At 43.5% G+C, this 25,139-nt stretch overlaps 1 protein-coding gene and 1 long non-coding RNA gene across 16 annotated transcripts in view; one reads left to right on the top strand and one right to left on the bottom strand.

Moving 5' to 3' along the window:
- The window catches only part of CTNND2 (catenin delta 2), a 914,420-nt gene that overhangs the window by 19,422 nt on the left and 869,859 nt on the right, over positions 1-25,139 (bottom strand). For all 5 annotated transcript variants that reach the window (XM_072807315.1, XM_072807318.1, XM_072807317.1 and 2 more), the window contains one exon: positions 23,156-23,240. In XM_072807315.1, the coding sequence (XP_072663416.1) occupies positions 23,156-23,240 (85 nt within the window). The remainder of the gene's footprint in view (positions 1-23,155; positions 23,241-25,139) is intronic.
- The window catches only part of LOC140621898 (uncharacterized), a 57,574-nt gene continuing 54,529 nt past the window's right edge, over positions 22,095-25,139 (top strand). For 9 of the 11 annotated variants that reach the window (XR_012021621.1, XR_012021626.1, XR_012021622.1 and 6 more), the window contains exons 1-2: positions 23,111-23,268; positions 23,374-23,593. This is a non-coding gene — a long non-coding RNA (uncharacterized lncRNA). Of the gene's footprint in view, positions 22,466-23,110; positions 23,272-23,373; positions 23,594-25,139 lie in introns of those variants that run through there. The other 2 variants (XR_012021623.1, XR_012021618.1) reach the window with 2 other exon arrangements.

Below are 25,139 nucleotides of genomic sequence, written 5' to 3'. Positions count from 1 at the left end.
GATTAGTATCCCATTTTACTGAGCCTTAGACAGTTAATAGGCCACCTAAAGTCAAACACTAAGCAAGTAAAGAACTAGTGATACTGAAATGTGGCATACTTGTAAGTACTTGAAGGGAAACATACAGCGAGTTTAGGGGGATCAAGGAATATAGGTGGGGAATACTGGTGTTAGTTTATGGGATGTGGTTATGGAATGTGTGTCACCCTGGAAATAGCATTGCAGCAGGGACCTGGAGGATGATAAAGACCCAGATACTGAAGACATAGACTGCAGTTTCTGAGCCAAGGAAGAGTAGATATGAAGGCAGGTGGATGTGGGCTAGGAACATGGGAGAGCCACTGGAAGACCCTGTGGCTGAGGAGTGATCAGTGGGCACTAGGAAATCTGGAAGCCTTCTGAGTGCCTAGAACAGTTTGGAGAGAGAAGAATGGAAGCAGGGATACCAGGAAAGAAGCTAATCCACTGGAGGAGGGAGACACAACCCTGGCTTAGATGAGGGCTGATGATGGGCAATAGTCAGATTTGGCATCTGTGTTGGACGATATGCTGCTGATGTGGCTACTGAATGAAGGAGAGAGGAATCAAGCTTTACCCCAGTGCTTCAGGTGTGAACCAGGAACTGGAGGTGCCACTCACTGAGATAAAGAATACTGGGAGAGAAGTAGCTTTCGGTGGTGAAACTAATAGTGCCATTTGGGACAAGTTGGGTACAGATCCCTATTGGACATGAAAGAGAAGCTACAGAATAAAGCAGAATCTGCAAATTGGGATTTCAGGGGCAATGTCAGAGCTGGAGATACAATTTTGGAGCTCAGCATAGAAATGTTATTTAGAAGAAGGAGAACAGATAGAAACATGATTCCAAATAAAGGCAAGTAGGAGACACAGGGCTGAGCCCTGGGACACTCTAATATTTAGAGGGTGTGAAAAGAAGATTCACAGGAGCCTCAGAAGGGACAGAGAAAGCTGGGAGGAGGGCCAGGAAGATGTGAGGTCAGGCAGGACCAGGAAAGCAGATGTATAAAGGAGAAAGACACTAACTGGATACTAGGCAGGACCAGGAACTGACCACCAGCTTGGGGAACATGGAGGCCATCATGATGGGGACAAAAGTACTTTCTTTGGTCAGGCTGGCACAGGACTAACTTGGGCGGGCTCCAGAGATAATGAGAATAATGAAGAGTGAGCAAAGACCACCTCTGACAATTTTATTATTACAGAAAGTGGAGAAATTGGGCTTGGAGAGATTGAATGACCAGGAGATGTTTTCATAGATCACCTGGGATAGTGTTTCATTTGCCATTGGGAGTGACTCAACAGAGGGGAGCAGAGAGCTGGTGATGACACAGAGGAAGCAAATAGTTGCAGGAAGGAATTTCAGGGAGAAGTACTAAGAAGATTCTGGAACAATGGGCTCACGGGCCATGGAACAAGAGGGAGGACCGGCAGGCTGTGTGGCTACAACCTTAGCAGAAATGTGGGAGATTTGGAGGCAGGAGGATGAGGACATTCGCTGGTGCTTTCTTTCAGGTTCTCAGGTGGGGTGAGAAATGAGGTCATCTGCTGAGTGGGAGGAAGAGCTGAAGCTTAGAGAATAGGAGGGAGGAGGGGAAGGGAGGGGGAGGACAGAGAATGGAAGGTATGAAAAGGTTCTTGGGGGTGCAAGTTGACCATAGCTAGGTGGTCCAGGTGGTCTAACGGCCAGGATGCTGAGAAGTGACTTGAGGCAGGTGGCAATGAATTTAAAAAGAGACAACAGCTCAGCATGTTGCTTGTTTTTCTCCAGCCAAGTTCAGCTGCCCTGTAGCAGGTGTAGAGTAGATGGAATGGTCAGGAAGGTAGCCTGGAAGGAGACAGGGACTACAAATGAAATGCCATAAAGTCCATTGAATCCAAGCCAGGGAAAGAGGAAAGGGAAGATGTTGGGGAGGAGATGGAGAATGAAAACTAGTTGGTGGGCTGCAGATCCTAAAAGCATCATAGGCTGTTGGGGTGAGGGGACTTCACAGACGCCAGGGGTGGGAGATGGGAAATGAAAGAGCTCCCACTTGAGAGGGCAGCAGGGAGTCGGATGTGGGGAGCACATGTTCAGGGGTAGCCCAGTCAGAGAGAGAAGAAGGGGTGGGCAATGCATACAGGGGATTTTGCTGATTGCAGACCATGAGTTAAAGAGGGAAATGAATGGGAGGCAGGTAGAAGAAAGGTGGGATATAGGGGCAGATTACTGGCTGTTCCGAACCTTTAAATGATAAGAGTCCAGTAAAACAGATGACCCAAGAGTCTTGACTGAGGTGATGAGGGCGTAAGGCATAAATCCTCCTCAGGAAAAGGTGGGAGAGTGTCATGCTAAGGGGTAGGTGTCAAGACAGGAGGGGACAATGTCTCCACAGGAATTCTGTGCGCTTCCCTTAAATCCTCCGGTGAATGGTAGCAACGATGGGGAAGGAGCAGTTTTAGAAAAGGGCAGGATGGGAACCATTTCAAAAGTGTGTGTGCATCCATTATTCATGTGTGGGAATGATTTGAAAAAGTATTCAAACAGTTATTCCTTTCTTTTGAAGGGAATGCTTTGTTGACCGCAAAAAATTCTTAAACATGACCAACAGAAGTGGATCTTAGAATTTAGAAGATGTACTCTGTGGTTCCAAGCAATGGCTCAGGGAACTGCTTTAATCAAAAGCTTGGCTCCTTTGGTCATGAATAAGTCATGACATTCCATATGTCATTAAGGGTAAAATATTTCACAGTAAGAACATCAGCTAATATTTCATATGTTCTAAGACCAAAGGAGACATCAGACATAAATGTGGCATGACTCAGGGTTTCGTTTGGTTTGGTTTTACTTGGTGAGACAGCAATGGATTAGTCAGCATCTCTCATGAAGATGACTAGAGATATGTTCTGATCAGCAGTTCAGATTCCATGATGCTTAGATTACACTGGGACCATGTAGGTTTACTTACATCTCTCGAAATGTCAGGAAAGTGGATGTAATACTAAAACTGCTTATGAAGGAAGAAACCCTTATAAGGATGCACCAAAAAAAGCTTTCAAATCCCTCATAAGCCCCAATCCCTGGCATACAAAGGCATGGCGGAGTGTGACCTTGCAGACAACCTGTCTGCAGGCGATGGGATCAGCACATACTTGAGGATGATGAAGCATGTGTTTAGAGGCATGCAGAATGCCAGAGAAGTTGGGTCTGACACCTCTGCACATGGCCCATGATTACATGCATGTGGGCACAGCAACTTTAATGGAGGGGGGAGGGGGGAGCTTAGGGAGCAGGGCCAAGTGGAAATCGAAGTAAGGTTCTTGATTAGAGCAATTTCCTGAGCCATGGCAGGAGCAAGGAGAGGTGACCTGGTTACTGCTCATGTCCATCTTCCTTCTCATTCATTGATGCAGAGTGAGGGGGGCCATGATTGAAACACAGAACTCCCATGCTGCCATGTTCAACAATGCCTAGGAGGGACCCCAGAGCTTTAACTCTGTCGTAGGAACTCCCCAGTGTACGGAAAGCAGTGTATCAGATGCTAGTTATGTTGAGTAATTAATCAATCACCTTGAGGATAAATCCATGATCTTCCGCATCTTTCACCGTTTGAATTTTCTTTTGGCATTCAACTAAAAAAACCGCTTTGCTTTCTAACGAAGAAAGATGTATTTTCTTTGGGAAGTTATTGCTAAGCTAACATTCCTTTTATCCAACTGGCTGTGTACATACTTGTTATCTAGCCAGCTTGCAATCAGTTCATTATTCATTTACTTCCCAGTGTCACTCAGGAAGGCCTGAAAGTGGTTTCCATAAATAAAGACGACTTGGACACATATTTTTTACATCATTTGCCTCTTTGATCACTATTTTTTCTTCTTAAAATTTTAACTCACTGTAGACCAGAAGCTTTTTCCTGAATTTTATTCCATCAGATGCCTAACCACTGTCCCCCTTCACTTCATCCCTTTGCCTTCTAGGGGTTCGATAAGAAATCTCAGGGAAGAAAAAACAGAATGAAAAATAGTCACAGCACCTAGGAGAGGGCCATTAATCCTTAATATTGATGATCAGGGACCCTTTTAATGTCTATCTTTCACCTCCAGCAGAATGACCGAGAAGTTGGTGCCCTTCAGCTCAAGACCCAGCCAAGCTGTCAAAAATGTGATATGATATCTGCGCCTCAAATTGGTTTTTATTTTTAATACATTAAACTTAAAACTGGAGGTTGTTAAATTGTTCCAAGTAGATAGAGATAGAAATCCAAAAGAGAAGAGGAGTTCAAAGTCATTGAACTTTAAATTGCCACCAGGAATAATCTGATTTTCTTTATCTTCTCCTTTTTACTGTCCTTCCGCCAATTTCAGCTCTGTGTTAAAGTGCCCAGCCTGTTTTTATGTGAGACTGTATCACTCCCCAAAGCTACTATCATCTGTATTGCTACGTTCAATGTTCCAGAGTCATGAGAATCAAGGTAAAGTTCTTCTTCACAGGCTCGAAACCCTTTGGTCTTCACTGTATGTCCACCTGGTGGCCACTCTGTTTCATCCCTCCACATCTTCCCCTTAAGTACTGGAAGGTCTCTGAGTTGTGTACAGCATTGGAGGTGGAAACGTATCCAAGAAGACTGTGCTGCTGGAGAGATTCCCACTAACAGATTTCAGATGAAGGGACAGTGTGGCTTCCGCATTTGTCTACAGGAGGTTAGTGTCACACACACTTGCCCCATAGCTTCTTACTCTGGCAAGTGCACAGGACAGTCAGCACTGCTCGGCAGGTGAGTCTGTTAGGTCTATGTGCAGAGACGAGCTAGAGGGGTCCAGGCTGAAAACGACCTTCACCTTGGGCCTCTCTGTGGACAGAGAGCTGAAATGAGAAGGCTGCCAGGAGTCAGCCCTTCTCGTTTTGTTCATTTGACAATTACTAGTGAGCTCCACCTTGATTTCTTTTCCATAAATTAAAGACAAAAATACCCAATCAGCTTGGGGAGTTTTAAAAGCCCCAGTGCTTGGGCCTCCGGCCCTGAGATTCTGTCCAAGTTGTTCTGAGTTTCTGTTTTCAGAAACCCTGGAGTGATGTGAATGAAGACTATGGCCATGAACCGCTGCTGCCTTGGAGTTTCTATGCATAGGCTGTAGTGATGAACAAGGATACAGAATACATTTTCAAGTGTTAAATCCAAGGAGGCTCTGAAGTGTCCAACTCCACTGGGGAATGTCAGATAAGGCGATTCTCAAGGTTGACCTCTACAGGAACAAAAATAGGTCCCAACCTCAGAGCAGAGAGGTGCCTCCACCTGCCACACACACACTGAGCCCTAATAATACTTGCTTACCCAGCAGCCACTGGCTATGTGATTCAGTGTCACACGTCCACACCTTTGATCCAGCAGCTCCACAACCTGGCACTGCATTTTCCCTATTGCCTCTTGTTGAATCTTACTTATCCTGCCCACTTGTGTGCTAGGTAGGCAGTACATGATCATTAAGTCACCACTGCTCAAAGAATCATGACTTCAGGAAGACAGGAAGCAGGCAATACTTGTTCATTAAATCACTACTGCTCAAAGAATCATGTCTCCAAGGTTTAGGGAGCTTTAGCATTGCTACTCTCGATTTTTCCTCCCACTATGAACAAACTGATTTGATACCACATTACATACCATGGTAGTCCTGTCTCCCCAGTGTGAAGCAGGGCTGGGCCTTACTTATTTCTGAAGCCCTGGTCCCTGGCACAGTGCCTGCAACATAGAGGTGCCTAATGAATGTTAATGGGTCCAATGATTTAAGATGACTGCATTAATTATTGTTAAAATGACAATGTCATAGGCTTTGTAGCTAGCCTCTGTAGTTCTTATACTCTATTGTCCTGTAACAAATGCAGGTTATCAGAACTTTATGGCTGTTGTTTTTTATTATTATTTTATTTTAGCTTCGAGCAACCTCATCAGTATCATCTTCTGCTGCCGGTATATCTGTCTTTTATGACATGCTTACTGCTGGGCTGAAGGCTGTGTTAGTTTAGGTAAAATGGTATTTTAAAAAAAAATGGCCTAAGGCTTGCCAGCTCCACTTTAAATAGTAATGTTTTCCTCAGCTGCTGCTGCTTTAGTGCGATGTATATAAAACTGCCTCCTTTTTAACCAGCCTTGTAGATAATTTGAAGCACCATTATACCTGCCACATCTGGCCTGGATCTGTGCTGATTCCTCTCGCAGCTCTCAGAGCACGGACTACACCCCTCCCTGCCCATCTCTAACTGCTCCCTGCATCCTGCAGCTCAGAGAACACTAGCACCTCTCAAGACCACTGACACTCCGTTCTCCCCAAACACAAATCCTTCAGAGGGCCGGAAAAAAAATGGGAGAAGGAGCAACACCTCATGTTTTCCATCAGCTTTGCTCCGATTCCTTGTAAAATTGGATACAGAATTCCATGCCGACTACCATGATGTGCTCCCCAGAACAAAGGGCTGGTTTCTATGTGGGTCACCTATGGGGACATTCTGGGCAGGGAAGACTGGTGCCCTGAGTCGCTGCCCCAGAGAGAAGGCAGGATGTGGGGCACACCCACAGGATGTGTGGAGAGCAGTCTGATAAGATGCAATGAAGCTGAAGCCGAATCAGAGGGGAGTGTTCACAGATTTACTGCACCCCCAGGCTGCCCCGCCTGAACTGCCAGGGAACACACTGTCTCCCAGCTGAGACCCCAACCCCTAGGCCCTCACGCTGCATCAGAGAAGTGATGCATAAGGACAGAAAGACACTGGAGGATGGAGGAGGAGGGCAAGGATGAGGGAGACAGGTCGATCCATGTGTGGATACTAGGGCTTACGGAGATGGTGGAAACTTAAACATCTCAGGACCTGTTGAGAGGATGTTATTAGAGGGAGATAAAGGAGTTAAATCCTCAGTCATGTGTTTCAGAGATGAGATGGAAGGAAATGGAACTTCCCCTAAGTTCCACTGTGGTCTCTGATCTTTAGAAGAGGGCACCCTTTGGGGACTAGACAGCAACGGGCAGAGGGCGATGGGGTTCATGAACACACCTTTAATAATACGTTAAGTGCGATGTTCCCATTTACGGTTCCATTTCCAAAGTGTGTTCTGGAAGGTTTATCTTCTATACTGAGCATTCAGAGTTAACACATCTTTTCTAATGCTAAGTGACATCTCTGACTCGGGCCAAAACTTCAATAAATAATTAACCTTGAAAATGGAGATTTGCACTGAGACAGATCTCAGTTGGAACCCAAAATATCTACGAGGACAACCATTACCCCGCACATATATGGTCACTGGTGTTTCTTCCTCCCTTTTGAAAACAGCCCTGGAACCTCCTTAATCTGGTGAGATTTTCTCAGCCCTTAGACAAAGATTTCTCAGTAGGCACACAGAGGCTATTTGATTCTGGAGTAACAAATACAAGTTTTTTGCGTTAGCTGTCCTTGAAGGCTCTCAGTCCATAAGTTTGTCAATTCTAATTTGCTGTGAGTGACTTGAGATAGAAGGGAAGTGTAGTGGAAATCCTTCGGGCTTTCGGCAGCCCAAGCTCATCCACTATTTCAAACTAGAACACTTACAGCTTGTTACTCACAGTCACTTTCAGGACTTCATCATGGACCTACGTTTCAGACGAAAGTCAAAACAAGATTTGTTTTCATCCCCTGCAAAAGGCAACCAGCTAAGATATTACAGCTCACCTTTGAAAAGCTTGATTGCTCAAAATTTGTGCCAGTTTTCTAGGCATTTTTAAGTGGGCAAACCATATTAATGTGATCACGCATGAAGCAGAGAAAGAAGAGAGTCCAAATTAGTGATCCTTATGCATGCACACTTCTTCTTGCAATAAAAGGTATTATACAGGGAAAAAAAAATGAAAGTAGAGTATCCAGAGTCTGTGTGGCTGAAGCCCAAGCCAGATTTTGCATGACAGTGAAACCTTAGCTCCCTTTGCTGTAATAAAATCAAGCTTCGTCTCTTTTTAAGGTAAAGTGTTTGTTAAAGATTCATTAAAACTAATTCTATCAACGATTCTACAACAAAAGCTAGTAAAGTTAAATATTGAAACTAAATCTTAAGGGCCAAAAGGGAGTATTTGCAGTTTAATACAGAAATAAATACCTCTTGACATACCAGTTGCTTTCATATTAGTTTGTTTCAGCTCTGGTGCTCCTAATGGAATTTAATTAAATTGATTTGGATGCTTAAAGGTACAGTAAATACGGATAAGAATCTTCTGTCGTGCAGGTTTTCCCCACTATCCGAAAGTTCACTTTATGCCGCTATTCTCTTATGGGATTCCTACCTTAGTACCTGTTTTCACTAACTGAAAGAACTCTGGTGAGGATTTTGGCTTTTATGAAATGATCATTGCTTTGCCTTGTTTTATCTACAGGAGGTTTCATGGGACCACTTTACTTTCAGATGGTGGGGGATACCTGTCCCATCTTTTAAAAACAAATACCAAGTAAATCCGTTTCAGAGATTCAATTTAGTGCCACGGGCCTAATTCTAACAAATCAATATCATTGGGAAGATTCAACTAGTTGGAAAGAAATGTATGTAATTTGGTCAAAGAAAGCCTACCACTTGTTGGTACCAATGGAATGTAGAAAAAATGCTCAGGAAATGGAATAAGGTCATTCTGGTCCTTTTGTTTCCCTGGTGTCACTTCTGAGGTCTTAAAAATAAGACCTGAGGTGGACGATCTTTTAACAACGCCCTTCATGTTCATTAGTACCAGCAAAGTTAAACTTGGGGTGAATAGAAGAAAGTCCAGTCTTTAGATTTAACAAATCCAAATGTTTCACTTCTAGTATGCCCCATTCCGACATGTGAAAAGCCAAGTATCTCACATATATATACTCATCAGTGGTAAGTAAGTTCAAAGCTCACCCCAGGTTCTAACCTTGAGGTCTCTACCTCCCACCCTACTTGAAAGTTCTGCAAATTACAGACCTGGAAGCAAGGTCATCGCATGTGTCCTCTGTTAAGCTTCAACTCTGGGGTAGTGATGTTGTTGAATTTATTTCATAAACATGGATAAGTACCTGGCACTGTGCTAGAAAAAGCCATGAAGAAGAAGTATGTTATTATAAGGGCTCTTTACCAGCCTTGGAGGGTTGGAGAGAGGGAGATTTCCTTGAGCAAGTGAACTGAGACGGAAATACCCAGTCTTGGGAGGAAGGGGAGAAGGCATTCCTTGCTGAAGAATGAAACTGCCCATCTAGTGTGTGGTAAGCTTGGAGAAATGGGTGAGAGAGATACTGGAAGCTACTGGAGAGATTTAATCAGGATGCTGACAAGATTAGATTTGGGCTTATAAAAGTGTATTCGGAATGTTTAATGAAAAATAGATTGAAGATGGTAAGGTAGGTTCCACAAAACCAATCTGGCAGCGATTGGACCAGGACTTGTGACAGATGATGATGGAAGTAAAGACGGAAGAGGTAGCTAAATTTGAGAGATAGTTAGAAAATAGACTCCACAGGGCTCAATGCAAAACACAGTGGAGATAGGGGAGAAAGAGGTACACTCGGATACCTCGTGGATTTCTGAAAAGAACAACCAAGTGGGCAAGTGCTATTAACTGCTTTTGCTGAGATGAGTGATGATGGGAGAACAACAGATTTGGGGGAGATCTGGAGAGCTGCTTGTCAGGTGTCTGCACTGTCAGAACTTGTGATCTACTGGAGTGGAGATGTCACATGGTAGTATAAACTTTGAGTTTGGAAGGGAAGACCATATAGAGAAATAGATGTGGATGCCATTGGCATTCAAATGTATTTTAAGGGCATGGGGGCAGACGAGATCATCTACAATAGAAGGTACAGGGTGAAAAGCAAAGATGCCTCAAGGAAGATCAGAAGTCTGCAAAAAAGACTGAGGTGGAGTGCCTTGCAAGGTCAGAGGAAAACCAGGCAGGAATGAGTGGTGACAGAGAAGCCTGGAGATCACATAAGGAGGAGGATGTAGCTGAGTCTGCTAACTGCTCTTCCAAATCCATTTCCTTTTATTCCTGGACATACATCTAGACCCCATGTCCCAGCTTCCCTTGCAGCTCCACCGTGTGATGGAGGTCTAGCCCATGGAGGGTGAGGGGATGGAGATGGGCCATTGCTAGGTATGGTGGCAGGCCTTATAGCAGGTGGGGGGACTCTAGGCTCCTGAATGTACAAAGAGAAGAGCTTATTTGCCCACATGAACACCTGTTCAGAATGGTTGCATAAGCAGAAAATAAACCTCTATCACATTGGATCATTGGATGTTTAGGTCTGCTTATTACAGCTGGAAGCCTTCCTTGATTAATATAGACAATGGAACTAGTTAAATACTGCAATTAGGAGCAATTTCAACAGAGGCATGAGGACGGGCATCATGTCAGACTGCAGGGGTTGAAACATAAAATGCAAAGTGAGAACTCCAAACTTCCCAGAAATGTGGCTGTGAAGCGTGGGGAATGTGAGGACAGAAAGTGCAAGGCAGAAATGGAGGAGGATAGTCAGGAGAGGACATTTCTCATTTTAAGACAGAAGTACAAAGAGAACATGTCCCTGTAGAGGAGGAATGACTGGTCGGAGAGGCAGAAGAAACAAGAGGAAAATCAGCATAAGAAGGTTCTCACTCAAAGAAGACTTGACAAAGGACTTGGATAATGAGTAAGAAAACCAAATACATAACATTTTTATATTTTAGAATAGAACCAAAGAAAGAAGCATAAAATAAAACAACCAAGAAATAATAGTTAAAATGCCACTATGTATGTAGAAAAGGTAATCCAATATGTAGATATTCACTTCTATATTCCCAGTACCTAAAATGTCACTTAGGGTAGAGTAGGTGCTCAATAAACATGTATGGAATGAATGAAGTAACTAATAGGATTAAGAAGATGGCTCCAGTTTGTCTCCTATAGTTGAGTTTCTTATGGTTTGTCTCCCTCTCTGATTTCATCTTATTTTATTTTTCCTTCACTTCCCCAATGATCCTGTTTTGTTTCTTAAACTCCACATACAAGTGAAACTGTATCATAACCGTCTTTCTCTGATAGACTTACTTCGCTCAGCATAATACCCTCTAGTTCCATCCACACTGTTGCAGAGGGTCGCTGAAGGGGGAGGTGGGGGGGGGATGGGGTAACTGGGGATGGGTACTAAGGAGGGCACATGATGTGATGAGCACTGGGTGTTATATGCAACTGATGAATCACTGAACTCTGCCTCAGAAACTAATAATACACTATATGTTAATAATTGAATTTAAATAAAATAAACTTTAAAAAAAGGAAAATAGCTCCAAGAGGAATAATATGTTATTACACAAGGAGGAAGAGACAAGGAGGGTGTTACAGTACAGACTGGCACAGAGGGAAAAAACAATTGGTGTGTAGTTATATTTCTGATGCTGCATGTTTTAGCCTTATCGCAGGGGACTGTGGACAGCCTGCAAGGCGCCCTATACTATAGCAGATCAAGGAACAACAACGGGAAACATCCGAGGGTATCCCCATCCTGCGACCTCCTCACTTCTTCCCTGGGGTGCTGCTAATGCACCTGCTACTTCTCAAGTGACAAAAAGAGTCTGAAAACTTAGAGTTCTTCCTCACTCCCCACTGAACTGGTCTCTCTGCATGGACTAACGACACTCATGGACTTGGGACAGTTTTCATAATTGAAGCCAACTGAAAGTTACTGTAGGAGCATTTTCAATTAAATGAAAGCACTGGGGGATCTCTCAAGAATGTGGTTTTTAATAAAAACTGGGATCACAAAGGCCATTGGTGCTGGTACCCACATCATGTGAATATTGTAGGCGTAAGCATCTCGGTGGCCTTTTATTTTTCCACTCTGCAATAACAACTCTGTTTTTCAGCTAGGCTCATTCTTAGCTCCCCCGCAGGGAGATCTGGCCATGTGATGAAGACCTGGGAGTATTTAAGCTCTTTTCCTTTCCAGCTGCTTGGAATGTGGACAGAGTGCTGGCCAACGCTGGAGAGTGCACAGAGACAGTGAATACTGATAGAAGGAGCTAGAATCCCTGATCTGGGAGGTGTGACATTGGACCGGGACTGTTAGGCTCCTTTGTGAGTCAAAAGACAAAATAGAGTCTGTGGGAGTAACACATGTCTCATCTCCAGATTCTACAAGATCAGGCTGAGAAGTCACTAGAGGGTGGAAGAGCTTGCAAGTGGGGAGAGCTTCCTTGGAGGTGGCCCCTCTCCTGAAGCATGGAGAGTGAACTACCTATTTAGCGTGACCATCTCTCCAGAGGTGGGGGTTGCAGGACTGGTGTTTTCAGTGCCACTGGAAGGGGCCACACAGACTCAGTGGCAGGGGTGGACTGACCTACCATGGAGCTCAAATAGCTGAGGTTTCAGACCTATCCACAGCCTGGACCCCTTCCAAGGCCTGCGCAGAACTGTATATCCACAAAGTGTACTCTTCTTCTTAAACCAGACTTCCAAAACTACCTATGCTACAGGAGCACAAAATCTGCATCCACCATGGCTTATGTGCAGTGGAGCAGGGGAAGCCTGAGTCTGATGGAGAAATCTGAATCTGAATGGTTAGCTGGAGGAGGCCAAGTCCAGGCCAGGGGTTCTCCGTTGGGAGGTGGTACTTTTGAGCAAGCCACACCACTGCTCCCATGAGAGAAGGAACTAGAACATGGACATCTCCTGAAAGCAGAGGGGACCAATGCCAGGCTACAGTAGCGCTGGGCAGGCTTGACTCTGCTCTCTTCTCTTCCTCCTTCCCTCCCAGAGCCTGGTGGGTGGGTAGGGTCAGGACAGGAACAGCTAAGTGGGGGGAGAGAGGAAGAGGGGAAGAAACTGACCACAGCCTTCCTGCTCAAGCAATTAAGGCTCTCATAACATTGTCCCAACTACTGGCATCCACTGAAAAAGGGGGAATAAATTTCAGTTAATTGCTTAGAGTTAGAAACAAGAATGGATGTGGACTTACATTAAACTTTCAAAGTTTTCTAGCTCCTGATTCAATCCTTTTGCCCTGCCTTTGGTCTCCAGGGTATTTCTGTAGGTTTTGATTTAAAATGTTATGGAGAAAGCCTTGTGAAAGGGAGGAGGCACAGAGGAAACATTCAGTTTGGGCCTTGCTCTGCAGGATTTCCCGCTGTGGAGATCCATCCCAGGAACACCTATAACTTAGTCACTTCTTGTTTAGCAAGTGCCATGTGCATCGATTTCCACTTCTGCACAATTGATTTTTGCTTCTGTTCCCATTTGTGCCTTTGTTTTTGGACAGATATCATATGATGAGTGTCTGAGAAGTGTCTCCAAAAGGTCAGGGGACCTCATGAAAGAAGATCTTATTTGTCGATATGAATGTCAACAAGCAAATGCCTGGATTTATGGAGGAGACAGTATCACGGCTGAATTTAACCTCCGCCTTTTTGTTTTTAACTCCAACTTGACATCAAGTGATTTAGAAAAGAAAGAACCTGAGCAATTACCATGATAAGTCTTGAGGACACTGGACTTGGGTTGTTTTAGAATCTGTCCGAATGTCCTTACGTTCTTCCTTCCAGTCATCTCTTGGTGAAGAATTTTCCAGCACAGTAGAAAGATTAATAAATTCCTGGCAAGCAATTTCCTTGATAAAATGACAGCCCTACATTCAGTAGTTTATGTCTACAGAGGATTTACTGCTTTTCCATCACCATCTTAGACACTAGCAAAGCAAGAACGTCCGTTTGTAGGCATCAAGGCTGCAGGTTCCTGTGTGCATAGTGGCTTCCGAAAGCAGTGAAAAACAATACGGGGGCCGTGTCCACTCTCTCTCATCTTCTATGGTTTGGACATTGGAGGAAATCTGCAGGCATCCCTCACCTATCCATAATTACTTATTGATTTCTTGTGTTGTGAGTGCAGTGGTGGCAAGACCCAGTGAAATGAATATAGCAGCAGTAAGAGGAGGGAGCCCTGTGTGAGACAGGCCGTGAAGGGCATGACTCCACTCCTACCCAAGCTCATTAGTCACTGGCTGAATGGTGTGCACAACCTGAGAGTCGACCTTCCTGACAATAAAAGGAAGGATGTTTAAAGATTAGTTTTATGTTTTGTTTCTCTCATCCAAATGGCAAGAATGAATACAATATCTCTATCCAGAGAAACATGACCTGACTCGGTCTCAAGCACAAGCAGCTTGGCATTTTTTGAGACACCAGCTCATTGTGAAAGATCCTGTTGTTTTGGGTGGGGGCCACTTTAGGAGCACAGTTGTAAAAACACTAGGCAATGAATATTAGTGGAGAAGAATTAGTCTGGTTTCTAACCCAGAAGATTATCAGTATGAGTTTGATCCTGACATTTAATCTGGCTTTGATTTGACTCATGAATTTATGAGCCAAGGATTTTAATCCACTCATGGAAGAGTTGAGTCGATGCTGATTCTCTCTGGAACGCTTTGAGTTTCTAGAGTGAAATAATAAGCCTCAGTACCATGAGCTACACAGTGAAAAAATTGTGACCTCCCTACTTGCCAACAGGGACCACCCTATCCCTTTCCATGGTAACTTTACAGGGTCTGTTTTAAGAGCCCAGTATGTTTTCTCAGCAGGAAGTCCAGGGGAATGGGAGAACAGGCATAAGCCCCTCCTCCCTGAGCTCCTTCTTTCAGTACCAATACTCAGGCATTTTCGCTGTGGTGCCCTGAACCTTCCTGCTACCTCTGCTTCATCTCAGGACACGTCTCTGCCTCAGAGGACAGAGCAGGTCTAATGTACTTGAAGATCAGGATTTCTCATTGAGTAATTACCTGAGGAGGGTCCCCTGGCATCAAATAGGATGGCCTGGCATGACCCCAAGTGGCTACTGATGCTTTTCTCAGAAACCTCTGCGGTAGTCTTTATGGGGCGGCCTTACCAGCTGAGTCCCATTGAGACCCAGGGACTGGCATGTGGGTCTGGAGGTGCAGACGGACACTGGAGGATAACAAAGGCCTGCTGTGCTGAGCTGGGGGTCTAGGAACAAGACCCACACAAGACACGTGTCATGGCAGGTGGCAGGGAACCACATGGCTGGCAACATGACCGAGGCACCAATCACAACCAAGGCGGGAATTCGCCTCCAGCCAGTAAAGCATTCAGGCTTGCTAGCTGGAATTTCTTATTAAGAGGTTATTTTGCCCCAACATGAGAGCAAACACGAAACTCATTTGCATTTTTAATGATTAAATGTTAATATAGGATTCTTTAGTTATTTATTAATTTATTTTTAAAGATTTTATTTTTATTCAGGAAAGACAGAGAAAGGGGCAGAGACACAGGCAGAGGCAGAAGCAGGCTCCACACAGGGAGCCCAACGTGGGACTCGATCCCAGGACCCCAGGATCATGCCCTGAGCCGAAGGCAGACGCTCAACCACTGAGCCACTCAGGAGCTCCTATATAGTACTATTTAACTATAAGTGAAGAAAGATTTGGATCCAAAGCCTAAAAACAATGTGCTAAGTCTCATCCAAATCTGAGTCCCAGCGGTAAACAAGCTAACGTTTTAAGCGACAGCTAAGTAAATAACACTTGAGAGCAAAACAAGCCACATATATTTTAAAACCAAATGCTGTTACTAAATTTTGTGTTCAGGAAGATCCACCAAATTGGTCTTAGACCTAACGCCTCATGAAGACCAATAAAGCAATGATCTCTACTGACTAGGAATGAGATAAATTCCAATTTTCCATGTCATTAAGCTGAGTGTTACAGTCAAAACTTTTAGACATTGGCAGCCAAGAGGGGAATTAGAAGTTTGGAGAACAGAGTAATCAAAATAGTTCAAGTAAACTAAGAACTTCAATTTTTAAAAGTTCAGCCATCTATTTTGTTTTTGCCAGAGAGAGAGATATGATTTATTTCATTTTCTTCATTCTTATTTTCTAGCACAGAGTAAAGCAGCCTCTTCCAGGTGATACTTGCTCATTTTGCATGTAATTCAGAATTTTGCCCATTAGGAGTTAATATTTTAATTGTACTAGAGTTGGAGGCAAGTTTCCTTGCAATTTTTATTAAGAAATGACTTGCAGGGACGGCCGGGTGGCTAAGTGGTTGAGGATCTGCCTTTGGCTAAGGTTGTGATCCCAGGGTACCGGGATCGAGTCCCTCATCGGGCTCCCTGCGCGGAGCCTGCTTTTCCCTCTGCCTGTGTCTCTGCCTCTCTCTCTCTCTCTCTCTCTCTGTATCTCATGAATAAATAAATAAAATCTTTTAAAAAAAGAAAGGAGTTGTAATATAAGGTCATAATTCAAATCCTCCCACAATTAATATTTGAACCAAGGAAGAAAATTGTTTTCTATAAAAGTATAAAAAAATCTTATCTGGATATTAAATATTATAGCACTTTCTTCTCCAACATTTTTAGCTGAAAGCTTGAACTATTCATAATGCTTAAAAATAATTCTTTCTAAGTTTGAATTAAAACTTTTTTGTTCAATTAAACAAATCTCCCCTCCAATTGTTTTAGATTACTAAGGAATGACCTTAATGCAGTCCTTGAGAAGAGGTCAGAAAGATGATTTTCAGCGGAGGTGATAAAAAAAAATATAGGAAAAATGAAGATGATTAGGTGGGCAAGTAGGGTGCAGGGTACAGTAGTGGTGGGGCACAGACTGTGGAGAGGCTTTGGAGGGTGTGGGGAGAGGGAGGGAAATTGAATGGGGGACACAGAAGTTGAGTCCAGCTGGTGGCTAAATGCAGGCAGAAGGCTGGGGATGAGCTGCTCCAGAAAGATCTCACGGACTGTACTACAATGTCTGGACTCCATCCTGAGGCAAAGGGAACCGCTGGTTGTTATTGTCCCCAAAAGTCATTTAGTCAAATTTGCTTTTGAGAAAATTCCCCTGCCTGCCGTTTGGAGAATGGCCTGTAGCCCGCAGGGGGAGCACCCAGTTAGGGGTCTGTGACAATAATCCAGATGGAAGAAGCCAGCTTCCTGGCCATGACCATAGAATAAGTAGGTGGAGGCAGAAGTGTGGGGCTTGCTGGTGGGTTGGATGTAGACACCTGAAGGAAAGGTGAGAGCAAGGGATGGTTCCTGGTTTAGGTGAGGGAGGATACAGGAAGAGGAGCTGAACCCAGGAAAGTAGGCCAGTTTGAGAGCTGGTTTTGTCTGAGGTACTGTGGAAATGTGACAGGTTATCTGGCAGGTGGCCAGATACATAGAGAAACAGATTTGGGAGAACCCTACAAGTGGGTGGTAACTGAAGCCAAGGGAAGAGTATGGGACAGACACGAGGAAGAGACTGTATGTCAGATAAGCCAGATCTAGACACAGAACCTGGGGGACATCACTGTTTGAGAGTGAACAGGAAGACGTGCCCAAGAAGGATGGTGATGTCATAGGAGGCACCAGAAGACTATTTCTGCAAGTGATGCAATTTTATACATTATTTTCAGACTAGAAACATACAGGATCACAGCAGGGCCTCTTATCAGGGAAACATGGCATGCCATTGACTAGGTCAGGGCCTGTACTACTGTCTGCTTATCTCAATTCTAGATGTCTCCACGATCCTTGCTAACATTAGTCTTTGGCACAGTTGACCTGCACACACACAGATTAGCACTAAATGAAACAATAGCTTTCAATTCTTTTCTAAAAGAGTGATAAACTGCATTGTCATTCATGGCCTTCCTGTAAAGCCCTATGTAATCTGGTTTACTCATATCCCTGAAGTGCAAGCAGGGGCACTGGAGAGTTATCCAGGGGACAGTGGGGAGAGAGGGTGGAGAAATGAAGGGGGGGAGAGAGCTGTGAAAATGTGGAAGTGAGTAATGATGATGGTGATGATGATGACAAAATAAAACCCTTGTACCCAAACATCCAGCTGCCTGTGGACAGGATGGCAGAGAGCGTCTGTCAACCAAATGGCATGCACAATGTTTTAGAATTAATGCAGGAGCTCCTGTTAGTATATGACTTTCCAGTTTACAAAGCTCTTTGATGATGACTGTCTCATTGGGCACAATCAGTGATCCTACTGGGCATGTGTCATGGCATTTACTCCATGGCTGAGAAAAGCAAGGGACAGGGATAAGACTGATGGGGACATGCCTGCCATCTCCAGGAAAGGATGTGAAAGGTCTTTGACACCAAGGAATCCCCGGCCTCCTGAATCCCTAGGGCTCTGGGGACATGTCCAGATGCTGAGAGAGAGCATTCTGCTGAGTATGAGAGCTGCCACAGAGTATTTTAAGAGGTTACTCACTGTTCTGGAGAGCCCACATTAGTAATGGCTATTGAAGTTTCAGCACTAATGGATGTAAGACAACCCCAGCACATCCATAAGCACCAAGAATGAGACACAGAGAGCAAAGGTCTATCCACTGCCCACCAGCAGGAAGGCCACAGGGCTATCAGTTCCTACGTGATAGGGAGGGAGGTCTCAGGGAGCTTGCCTCGTCATGCTGCAGCTTGAACCTCTGGCCATTGATTCTAAGTCCCAAGCTCCTTGTACTTTACCAGAGAGGGGGATGAGCCTCCCAGGCACCAACTTGCTCTCAAGCCTTATTAAGACTCGACTGCCAGGCGCTGGGGAAGCATAGTTTCACTCTCTTTCTTCTGCTTTAACTAAACTTGGAGGAATATACTCATCTTGGGGTGCTACTTTGCAGAAAGGATCCTGACAAACTTGCATGCAGGTAGAGAAAGGTGAGAGTCCTGATGAAGGTTGTGGAAATGCTCATATATTAGACCTGAGCATGTCTGGCCTGAATGGGCATGACCTTGTGGAGATGGAATGGTTAGCTTCAAATGCAAGAAGGCTATCACAGACAAGAAAAATCAGACTTTTCCAAATGGCACTGAAAGGCAGAAGTTGCTGATAAAGAGATTTTTACTTAATGCAAGCAGGAAGTTCTGAATAACCACAGCCACCCTGAAATGGAATAATATGCCTCATTAGATGGTGAATGTAATTGATATTAAGTGTATCTGAACACAAGGAAATGACTAGTGGAGCTGATACTGCCTTTCTTCCTTCAGTAAAAGAGCTCCCTTCCTTCTTCCTGCCATAAAGTTTAGCAAGGACCCTGGTGGCCCACTTTTCCCATCCTGCTTTGCAGCTGGGTGTGGCCATGGAACTGAGTTCTTGGTCCTGGGATGTGAGCAGGAGCTCAGCACTTTTAGTATTGCTTATGAGGACATCACTTGCCCTGACTTCCCCTCTCTCTCTTCCTTCTTGTGGGCTGGAATAAGAGATGGATGAGCTAGGGAACTTTGCCTACAAAAATGAGGACAACAAGGCAAAGCAAAGCAACAAGATGCTTCCCGGGATCCCCTGCTGGCCCTGGGCCCACTGTCTAATCAGGTACAGTTCCATGAGGGGGAAGGAGATACTTTCTTAGTTTGAGTTTCTACATTTTTGAGTCTTTCTGTGAGAGCAGTATAGTCTGTACCCTAACCAATGTAACCAGTTCTGGGCAATGTTGTACAGACTATTAAGGCATTATATGAGGGTCTGTAATCAATGAGTTCTGTAATCTTGTAATTCTATGTTTCCCTTTCCCTGGAATGTTGTCTCCTTTCTTCCAAAACCAGCTGTCCCAAAGGTCCTCCCCATGGTCAGACATAAGCACACCATTATGTCAGTGTCCTTATTTTCTTAAGGAACAAATGTTCCCAAAAGTCAAGAACTGTTGACCTCCAGCTTTTCTTCCATCCCCAAATCAAATCTGTTCCCAAGAGTTGTTGTCTTTTCCTCTATAAAACAGTCTCTGGGATGATGCAACTGATAAAGAAATTCTGAAGTTCTATTTGTAGTTATCCAAATTAAGGACTAGTTAAAAAAATAACAAGGTGGTGCCTGATGCATGTGAGAATATTCTTCAGTGATTATTTATTTTCTTTTCTGGGGAAAAAAAATTCAGAAATCCAGGCATCACTGAAGTTGAAGGTTCAGATAACACAAATATGTTTTGGCTCACCATGTCTCAGGAATCAAATGTAATTTTGTATTGGTCAACACAGCCAGCCGGAAGAATATTCTGATTTATTAAATGTGTCTCTCTAAGTAAAATAAAGTCATTGAGCTAATGAAATGAGATTCTGGCCTCTGTGCCTGAGTCCTGGGAGGAAATTAGCCAGTGACAGATGGACCTTTAATTCTGTCCCACAGATATGCCATTTTCATTTCAATTTCTCTCTCCCTACTCATGTTTTCCTCTATGCATAATGCCCTTAAGTCTTACCTCCTAATTTATGCAAACTTCATGAATTTTTTGAGATTTTGCTCTATAATTTTCCCACTCCTAATTCATTCAGTAAATCTATAGTACATCTTTCTTTTTTTTTAAAAAGTTCTTTTTTTTTTTTTAAATTTTATTTATTTTATGATAGTCATCAGAGAGAGAGAGAGGCAGAGACACAGGCAGAGGGAGAAGCAGGCTCCATGCACCGGGAGCCCGATGTGGGATTCGATCCTGGGTCTCCAGGTCGCGCCCTGGGCCAAAGGCAGGCGCCAAACCACTGCGCCACCCAGGGATCCCTATAGTACATCTTTCTGAGACTAAGGAAGTTGTCAGTAATTATTTCATATTTCATTTTTACCCACATTAGCTGCTTCCCGTATATTTTTAAAAATATTTTATTTATTTATTTGAGACGGAGAAAGAGAGAGAGAGAAGGAAAGAGAGAGGAGGGCGAGCACAGAGGGAGAGGGAGAGGAAGCCACAATCTCCCCACTGAGCAGGGACCCCGATGCAGGACTCCATCCCAGGACCCTGAGATCATGACTTGTGTGGAAGGCAGATGCTTCACCGACTGAGCCACCCAGGAGTCCCTAGCTGCTTCCTATGTCTTATGCTTTCTCTGAAATTCTTCTTTCTTTAAGCCTATAATAGATGTTTAATAAACAGATTTGAAGCATGGATAATTAAACGATATGGATCAGACACTTTTTCAGTGATATGTAAATTGTCGCAGAAGAACAGAAAGGAAATCTATTCCCTCACTGATTAAAAACAATTCATAAGGATGAATGAATTTGGTCTTCTCACCAAAGGATTTTTCAATAAGAAAAGCCTTTGTGAATTTTGAGCTTTGCTATTATGATATTGAGCATAAAGGTCCTCATTTAATTTTGCAACTGCATAATTTGGAAATTATTAAGAACGGCTCTTTCTCAACCTTTTAAAATCATGGGTCAACTAAAAACATCACCAGGGGCCAATTGAAAACATCAGCATTGGTTTCTCCAGCTCATCCTCCTTGAATGTCCTTACATGAAACACATTTTAAACCATCTTTAGCTCTTGATTTTTGGCTCCATTAAATTCCTGTCAACACATTTTTTTCCGTCAATGAAAACAAAAAGACAATTACACTTTCTGAACTCTACTACCAACTTAGAAAAAAATTAAGATGGAAAACTCATACTACCATTCAACAAATAACTTGTAGAGTCTCTAAAAGCAGTTTCCCTTCAATGCATATATGCAGGGGAAGGTGTATTTCAGCAACGAGATGTTCGGGATCCAAGGGAATGTGGAGTTTATTTGAGGCAGTAATATTTCATCGAGCTTCTGGAGCCACTGATTCAGAACGACCAGCTCCCTTCTAATTTATAGAGTGCTCTTCATGTCCAGCTGCCTGTGGAGCCGAAGGATCCTGCCCTGGGAGAGAATTCATTTGGCTCGTGGAGGGGTCCATGAAGGAAATAAGTAGGGATGCTGAGATGTGAATTTCAAGCAAAACAAAATGTAACTCAAAACATTTGAGAGAAGGGTTTATCCTAACATGCAAAATATTTAGAGAAGAATATAATCCATTTACAACATGCCCTGAACACTGTATTTTGCCATCTCTGTTTCAACTTTAACATACTCGCTCTTAGCAAATAGGAAAATCTTGAAAGAGAAATATATAGGCTAAACTCTGTAAACTCAAAGTGCAAAGTAATGAGAGCATAAAGGAAAGAGAAAGGCCTAGGGGGAAGTCTAGAAACAGACTATAACTTAGTAGAACGAGTTATTAAATATTTACTTTTCCCCACCGGCTTAGAAAAAAAGACAGATTTTTCCCTCTGGCAAGATGGGTCTTGCTCTTTGTGATGTGAACCTCTTGCTGTGGCCCCTCATGCCCAACCTAAGGCTGGCAGGCTGGGGTGATGACAACAATGACTTTGGCTCCCTCTCCCCCTCCATGCAGGTGGCCAGGAAGCTGCAAGGAGGTCCTCTGGGCAGTTGGTGAGGAAGCCCAGGCCTGCACCCCTAGTCCTGCTTAGACTTTCTGAATCCCTACGAACACCAAAGCCTACGCTGTGCTCCCCATGGACTAGTGACACGCTTTATGCCTACCTGTTCCCTCCAATCCATCGAGGGATCATCATTTAAACTATCCACATTTGCTGGTCCAATAACAATAAAAACAACTTCTGAGATACATTGTTAAAAGTTTCTCCCCTTCTAACCAAAAAGGAAAAGTTAAACAGCCTTTATTTAGCATCACTTGGAAATGAGGTATAGAATCAAAGTATCTGATGTGACATTTTCCTCTGACGATTTTATTTTTAAACCATTTTGGGAATGAACACCTATGTGGAATGTAGGCTATAAACTCCCTCCTGCCTCTTGAGAGTGTACCTGACAAATGCCCGGCTCCTTCCTCCTGATGGGCAGCCATCATCCTCCGAACAGTGACTAAGTGAGGGTCAGGGCTAGGCACATAGGGCAGGCTGTTGGGTCTTCTCCTCCTTGTTCTTGGGCTGTGATACTTCTTGGCTTCTTGAATTGTTTTTTATATGTATATAGTTTTTCTTCTCTCCACCTTTATTGTTAATGCCTATCTATACCTACTGTTTTTTTTTTTTGTGAAATCCCTCAGTTTATTAATTTTTAGTCCATTGTACGATATGGAAACTCAGGAAAACAAGCTTATTTTCTTTTCTGTAAGACAATATAGGATAAGACCCTATGAATATGGGTCTATCCAATCCAGAAGATTCATGGATCTTTGTGTATGTTTGGGACACTAGGTGACCTTCTCTTCTGCTTCTTCATTGACTGTCTTGCTTTAGTTGTGTTTCAATTCCTCAGATTGTTGGGAAAGTACTTTCCATATCTATGATGCACCCTGTTATGACCAAATAATGGGTCTTTGGGTTCAGGGCCTGTGTGAACCATGAACCAAGAAGGTAAAGCAGAACTTACCTTTTTGTAGAGACTCCTCAGATCTCTGTACTGCCACATGCTGTTTAGGACCTGAGATGCAGCCTTGACCACTTTTGGAGAGTGTCTGATAAAGAAAAGACAAGATACATAAGGTGGTGAGTGGGATAGCTGGGCTTCAGAGTGACACTGACTCATCAGGACATAGCATTTACAGGAATAAACATCCTTATGACCTCTGGCTCTTTCTTTTCTCTCAGCCTGTGGAGTGCGAGGGGACAATCTACTGGCCTCCACCTTTACTCTCATCAACGCACCCATGAAAGCAAGAGACAGGAATGCATTCAATTTGGCAAAGAATTTTCAAAATGCAAAAGGAAGAGCAGAGCCTTGAGTCTGAATGCAGACTTAGTGTTTGGCTACAACATGGAATAGAAAGAAGATAAATACCCTCCAGTTCCATCCACATTGAAGCAAATGGTGGGTATTTGTCATAATGGCTAAATAATATTCCATTGTATATATAGACCACATCATCTTTATCTGTTCATCTTTCGATGAACTGGAAGGTATTATGCTGAGTGAAGTAAGTCAATCGGAGAAGGACAAACATTATATGGTCTCATTCATTTGGGGAATAAAAAAATAGTGAAAGGGAATAGAGGGGAAAGGAGAAAAAATAAATGGAAAAAATCAGTGAGGGAGACAGAACATGAGAGACTCCTAACTCTGGGAAATGAACAAGGGGTGGTGGAAGGGGAGGTGGGTGGGGAGATGGGGTGACTGGGTGCACTGAGGGGGACACTTGAAAGGATGAGCACTTGAAAGGATGAGTGTTATGCTATATGTTGGCAAATTGAACTCAAATAAAACGTATACAAAAAAAAAAAGAAAGAAGAAAAGAAAGAAGAGAAATATAGTGGTCAGTAAGGGCCAGATTCAGGAGTTTTCATGGCAGCATTGTGTAACACCTGTGTAGTAAGAAGAAAAGATATATTCATTTTCTCAACTGATGCAGGAGGGAATATACAATGTTGGCTCTATGTGCTTGCGTGATGATGGGGAGTTGGTCTCCATTTGCTGGGGTCACACCCAGAAGATTGGCAGCAGAGGAAGATGTGTGCACATACTCTTACATTTGTATAGAGAAATGCATAAGTATCTATAAGTAAAGCCCTGCATACAATTAAATTTCTTTCCTGTGGACCACAGTGAGAAACTAAAATCACATAAATCTTCCGACTTGTGGTTCCTACCATTTTCTTGCGTCATGGCTTTAAAATTGCTATGCAACAATAGCTAAATATTTTGACTTTTGGGTCAGTGCCAATCTGTGTCTCAAAAGAAATGAGGTCAATAAATTAGTGTTGATTTGATTGGATCAATTTCTTGGAGGTTATTTTTGGCCAGTGGTGAGGGAAACTATTAATTACCTGTAGATTATTTATTCTAATGGCTGGTTCTACAAGTGGCTACACAACTCTAGTGTTTCAGTGACACTGTGGTTGTCTCAGGGGCTGCATGGTTTTTTCTAAAGGGTTAGATAATAAACAGTCTCTACTTTGGGGGGCCATATGGTCTCAATCACAGCTACTCAGCTCTGCAACTGTGTGTAGCATGAGAGGCATCATAAATAATACATCAGCGAGTGGATGTGGCTGTGTTCCAATCAAATGTTATTTACAAAGACAGGAGATGGGTGGGATTTGGTCCCTGGGCCATAGATTCGTGACTCCTGGTCTATGTGTGTGATGATTCCCGGAGTCGGGCGGGACATAACCATTCATGAAAACTCCAAAGTGAAGTCCACTCCTGAAGCTGACCAGTGGTATAGCGGCCCAAAGACTCCCAGAAGAGAAAATCTGAATTGAGATCAAACATGTCTGATATAAAATGGCTTCTGAAATAGAAAGTGAGCAGATGGTGAGATGGGATGAGGTTGAGGTTGGATTTGAGAGCCAGAGTAAGTGGATTGTTGTGAGGACATGCATGTTGTAATGGAATTATGGGATGTTAATACATGGCC

The sequence above is a fragment of the Canis lupus genome, chromosome 31, assembly GCF_048164855.1.
Source record: "Canis lupus baileyi chromosome 31, mCanLup2.hap1, whole genome shotgun sequence".
Taxonomy (NCBI): Eukaryota; Metazoa; Chordata; class Mammalia; order Carnivora; family Canidae; genus Canis; species Canis lupus.
The sequence above is the reverse complement of the archived record's forward strand: the minus strand, read 5'-3'. Positions and strand labels throughout refer to the sequence as shown.